A 5,626-nucleotide genomic window follows, 5' to 3' on the forward strand; every position below is an offset into this window, starting at 1 on the left:
TTGCAGCCGCAATTTTCACGTATCGTCGATTAATTTCTGCTAATCGGATCTCTAGTGTGTAAACGAACCAAGGCTCTTGATACCACTTGATGGAAAAAACGCACGTAGAAGCAACACACACAATCACAAATCAACTGCAGAAAATAAACAACACATGATTTAACGTGGTTCGGTCGCCAACTGCAACCTACATCCACACGAGCAACTATTAGGTTTTCATTATATCTTGTTGCACACCAATTACAAGTACAATGATCTCTTTAAATAGAGATAAATAGAGATAATAAAGGGACACAATAATTAAGTCCACTCACTAAAACATGGTGTCTACTCAGCCCAACCCAATTGGTCCTGGCTTTATACCCAACACTCATATGTCACAGTGTGCATGAACTCCCCCATAAGCCTTTCATCACCTAATATCTTAGTGTATGTGACTTAGATCATCAGTGAATTTAGGAGATCTCTGTTAGCACATAGGCATGAATTCTTAATACACAAACAAAAATCAATTAAAATATTATCCCAAATGTATGAATTCAATTCCATACCATTTTCATCATACAATATCATTCAAAATGCAATCCACAACATTCAAAAGCCTATTTAACATAAAAAAAAACACTTAAATACTAAACCATCAAAAATCTAATATTTCTACAAGTTTAAACAATATATAAACAAACAACATCCCTGCAAGATAAATTGAATATTGAGACCACATCCCCTCCACATCCAGATCTTCTAGCCTAGGGTCCTATTTAAAACAAAAGTTAGTTTCTCATACCTGAAATTCCTTATTCTGATGGAAATTCTACCTCAAACAGGAGAATCACTCCAAATTTAGAAACCTAAAGCAAGTTATTCAAACATTACCAAATTTTACGGGGGTTACATTAGAGGTGGATGAATGAGTTTTTTAGACTAGTTGATTTATTCATTGAAAGGTTGTCAAATTATAATGACGAAGTTCAAGTGGTAGTCCACTTATATTAGAATATTCGATACTCAAGTCAGTAAAAATTCAATGAAATATGAGTTAATTAATGACAAAATAAAATTAAATGAGTATCCTTTGAGAAATAAGATTGTATTTATAGGTTTTTGAGGTTACGAAAACATCTGAATAAGATTCATACCAAATATTTAGGTCTGATGATATATTACCAAATATTAGAGTAATTATAGTGATAACAAGTTATTTTTTTCAAGTAATCCCTAATTATCCAGTTCTGGGGTGATTTTTGCCCAACTACTACAAATAGGTATTATACTACTAGTATTTTTCAGTACTAGGTAATAGACTGTGTTGTTATACATCTTGATTTGATTCATTTCGATATGATGGTTACTTGTGCTCAACTTAAAAAAAGAACCACAAGATAAAAAAAAAAAAAAACTAAGGAAAAAAAGTCTTTAAGAGACATATCCACAAAAATCCTACTTTGTGAGTTTTTTTATTAAAGGAAAAGATATTCCTTAAAAATAAGATTTCGAACAAATATTTACTTAAAAAAACTTTATACATGTAGAAAAAATTATTTTCGATTTGAACTATTCACGGTATAATCTAGTTTAAATGTTTAAATTGTTAATGTTAAAATCATGGTTAAAGATAATTTAATTATGAGAAAAAATTTAAAAAGGAAGACTAACATTTCTACCAGGAACAAAAATAAAAAAAAATTATAAACACAAATATTGATATTATCTTTACATATTTTTAATATAATGATTAATAATTTTAAAAAAAGAAATAACATTCAAGGAATTTACAAAGATATTACTATAATCATAAAGAACTAATTGAGTATAAATTAAGATGTACATCATGGTAGTAAAGACATTCTACATTTTATTTTATTAAAAAATAAATTTATTTATACATATTATTGTATTTACTCTATTATGGTACAAATATATCTTAATATATTAGACAATTGGTATAGTGTGATACTAAATTAAATAAGGATGCAATGTATTTTACCAGATAAATTTATCATGTTTATAATATAAATAAATTGAAAAGATAATAAGTTAATTGAAGTGAAATTTAAATAACATTTTCAACAATAAAAATAGTTCATTTTTGTCTGATATGAAAATTTAAAGAGAATTACTTGATCCTCTTGTGAACAAATTAATGGTGCAAAATTCTTTATAACATTGCCAGAACACTTTGGTATTTATCAATTAGAAGTAAACATTAAAATTTCATTTCACTATATAGTACATATGTTGAAATTTTATTACACATATTTAAATAGATAAATTTCAAACGATATTTATTGGAATAGGAGATTTATTGTAGTATATATTCTAAAGAATAAATTAAGCATTTGTATAAAATCAACTATCTGAAAATTAAACCATATTGTAATTTTAAACAATATTATCAAATTTGAAAGTTAATGTTGTTTAATGATTTTAATTAAAGAAATAAGTATTGTGTACATTTTATGCACAATAGTTATACAAAATGTAAGTAACACTAATAGTATAAACTAATACACATAAAAAAAAGAAATCATAGTTTAATTTGAGAAAAAAAATATTTTTAGAAATAAATTTTTAAGAAACTCACAAAAAAAGCAAAATAAATAAATTCTATTTTAAAACAAAACTTTAAAAAATGATGGTGGTGCATTAAGTTTTAATTTATTTTACTAAACTTTTCTTTTATTGCTGTGATGGACCAAACTTATTTTTGCTCAACAGATCCAAGATACATGACTCATCAGTGTTCAGATTTAGATTAAAAAGAAAAGTTGTTTAATCTAATTTTGTTTGAACAACACTTCACTAATCACTTTGTCCAAGTTCATGAATGAAAGACCACCAGATCTAGTGTCCTCCTCTGCCTTCTTCTTCAACTGCATCACCTTTTGCCTCATCTTCTTTCCTTTCTCTCCCACCATCAATTCATTCACATGTTTCTCCACCTCCATTCTCTTCACATCAGTGTCAATTTCAATCCCAATGCCCCATTCATTGCAAATATTTCTGCAATTTGTTGGTTGATCAGCAAAAAATGGCCAACACACCATTGGCACACCAGCACAAATGCTTTCAGTTGTTGAGTTCCATCCACAATGAGTCAAGAATCCACCAATTGAAGGGTGATTCAGCACTTGCTCTTGTGGACACCAGCTTGCAATTAGACCTCTATCAGATATTTCATTCACAAACTCATATGAAAAAATCACTGAGCCATCAATCACAAGGTCAGGCCTAATGATCCATAAAAAAGGTCTCTTGCTGTTGGCCAAACCCCAAGCAAACTCCAAAAGTTTCTCTGGAGACATAACCGTGATGCTACCAAAATTCACATAAACAACAGAATTAGGTTCCTTGGAATTAAGCCATTCCAGCCACTCAGTATCTTCCTTCCAAAGATTGGAACCTAAAGATTCCAAATGACTCTGTGGACTTTGATTTAAAAATGAAGGTAAAGGACCAATGGGGTAAACAGAAGGGAGCATAGAAGAGAGAGCCTTCAATGCCTCACTCTCAAGTTCATCAGAAGTATTTATAACAATTGCAGGGGATTTGAGCACACTATCAGCCACACCAATGCAATATTCTACCATAAAGTTATTTGGATATGTTGTCCTTATAAAGTCAAGCATATCCTTCAGTCTAAAGTTTTTCAAACCTGGAATCCAGTCTAGTTTGGTGTCCAAATACCCATTTGTCAAATAACTCTCATCTGCAATCATGATCACAAAGCCAATAGTTACAAGTTCCACGTAAATACAACTGAACATTTTCTTCGTTAGAATGTATCCATTAGTTACAAATAGTAAAAAAGGCTAACATTGAAATAACATTTCAGTGAACTTTGTTACCTTCAGTTATTATTTCTATTCAAATTGTGATTCTGACTAATCTTACCTGATGGATGCTATAACTAATGCTATAAAACTTCTCTAAAGAAAGAAAAGATAAAGTAAAGTATTATTTTCAGTTCAGTTTATCAGGAAAAACCAACAACTGATATCTCAGCAAATACATTATTTGTTATGCACATATACATAATATCGATTGTTGATATTACTTCAATTAGAGGAACCGGATCCGAATTACTCGTGTTGTTCATGCACTCTTTTAAAAGAAAGAGCTTTAATGCATACCTTTGAGTGGTATTAGACCTTTGTCAGAAAGAGTACAGAAGTGCATAATAGACAATAAGGTGCTGGCACTGATTGGTGAAAATAGAAGAATAGGGAGTTCTAGTTCTTGAGCAGCTTTTGTAGTAAAGGTCAAGGAACAATCAGAAACCAAGCAAGTAACTGGAGGTATATGGCCAGCAATGGCAGAATCATTGAGTCTAGCAAGAAGTTCACGAAAGGGTAGGAGAAAGTTTTCTCCCACTGTTTTACAAAGGGACACTATGTCTTGAGTGACATTATCAGCTTCATCTGTGAGGGGAAGACCATCTGGGATTGTCTCAAAATGAAAATTTGGAGAACCATCAAAGGCTTTAAGACCCCTTGAATTGAGCAAGCGTTTGTAGTTGTATTCAGTGTGGACAAAGGTAATGTGAAAGCCTCTAAGATGAAGCAACTTTGCTAATCCGAACAAAGCATTGATATGGCCTTGAGCTGGATATGGGATCAACACTGCATGTGGCTTTCTCTCTGTTGGGTTACTCATCTGCATTTCTTTCTTGTAGTGTGAAGAGAGAGCTTTGGAGAATGAGATACAATATGGATAAGCATGTGTTTTTAAGTGGGATGAACCAATATTTATATTCAACTCCTAAACCTGTTAACTACTGTGTTCTGTTTCCCATATGCCAAAACATAAAGTCAAAGGCTCTTTCTCAGTAGAGAATTTTCATCTTTCCCAGAATGGAAACATTGTTGCATAGATTACTTTTCTGCTTTGCAAATTGAAGTAATTTTCATAGTGTGTTTATTTCAATCGATATAATATTTAAATATGATTAGTGTTCCTGCTAGGGAGATGGAACTACAGAACTCCTGACTGACTTCGTTATCCTCCTTCCGGTCGGGCAGTCAGCTCCAACTTCAGTTTGTTCCTTTCACCTTAGCGCTACTTTTTCAGGTTCATTCTATCCCAGGTAAATGCCAAATGGGGGTACCTGCAGAAGACACTCTAACGCTCCAGTCAGCAAAGAGTATTATTCGGCATTCGGTTGTCAGAGTATATTCACTAATGACGTACCATGTTATTGGAACGTGCGCTATTTATATTATTTTAATGGGCTTACCTTATTGGGCTGGATTAGTGGAGTTGATCGTACTTAGGAGCGTACTACCTAGTTCTTAATAGTGGTTTGACTTTACTCTTGATTTGAGCATTAATGAGTTGGGTGTGTCGGTCGGCCCGCATGGACGTGCTGGGCTCGGTCAGCTCGATCATGGAGACCAAGTTATTAGTTCTTTGTTCAAACTTGAAATCTTTGTTGTGTTGGTAGTAAAATAATTAAAATGAATAATTGATATTAAACGAATTTTACTTTATTTTGACGTGGCAAACGAGATTCTATCATTATTATATTATAATACCATAATATTTTTTCAGTTATAATTTATTTTTTACATGCATGAAAATTGAGATACTAAATTCAATTTTAATTTTATTTCTTTTATATAAAAAA

At 31.5% G+C, this 5,626-nt stretch overlaps 1 protein-coding gene across 1 annotated transcript; it reads right to left on the bottom strand.

Annotated features, from left to right (window-relative positions):
- Nucleotides 1-2,726: 2,726 nt before the first annotated feature.
- Nucleotides 2,727-4,656, bottom strand: LOC137836387 (7-deoxyloganetin glucosyltransferase-like). The gene is made up of 2 exons (XM_068645115.1): nucleotides 4,134-4,656; nucleotides 2,727-3,709 (listed from the first exon to the last, which is right to left on the bottom strand). Exons 1-2 carry the CDS (start codon nucleotides 4,654-4,656, stop codon nucleotides 2,778-2,780), a joined length of 1,455 nt encoding a protein of 484 aa, XP_068501216.1. The 3' UTR covers nucleotides 2,727-2,777.
- Between the last annotated feature and the right edge of the window lie 970 nt (nucleotides 4,657-5,626).

Source organism: Phaseolus vulgaris, chromosome 4 (genome assembly GCF_000499845.2).
Source record: "Phaseolus vulgaris cultivar G19833 chromosome 4, P. vulgaris v2.0, whole genome shotgun sequence".
Lineage (NCBI taxonomy): Eukaryota > Viridiplantae > Streptophyta > Magnoliopsida > Fabales > Fabaceae > Phaseolus > Phaseolus vulgaris.

Coding starts and splice junctions, on each gene's coding strand:
- LOC137836387 (XM_068645115.1), bottom strand. CDS start 4,656: ATGAGTAACCCAACAGAGAGAAAGCCACATGCAGTGTTGATCCCATAT. Junction 3,710..4,133: donor AGGTCTAATACCACTCAAAG/GTATGCATTAAA, acceptor TCATGATTGCAG/ATGAGAGTTATTTGACAAAT.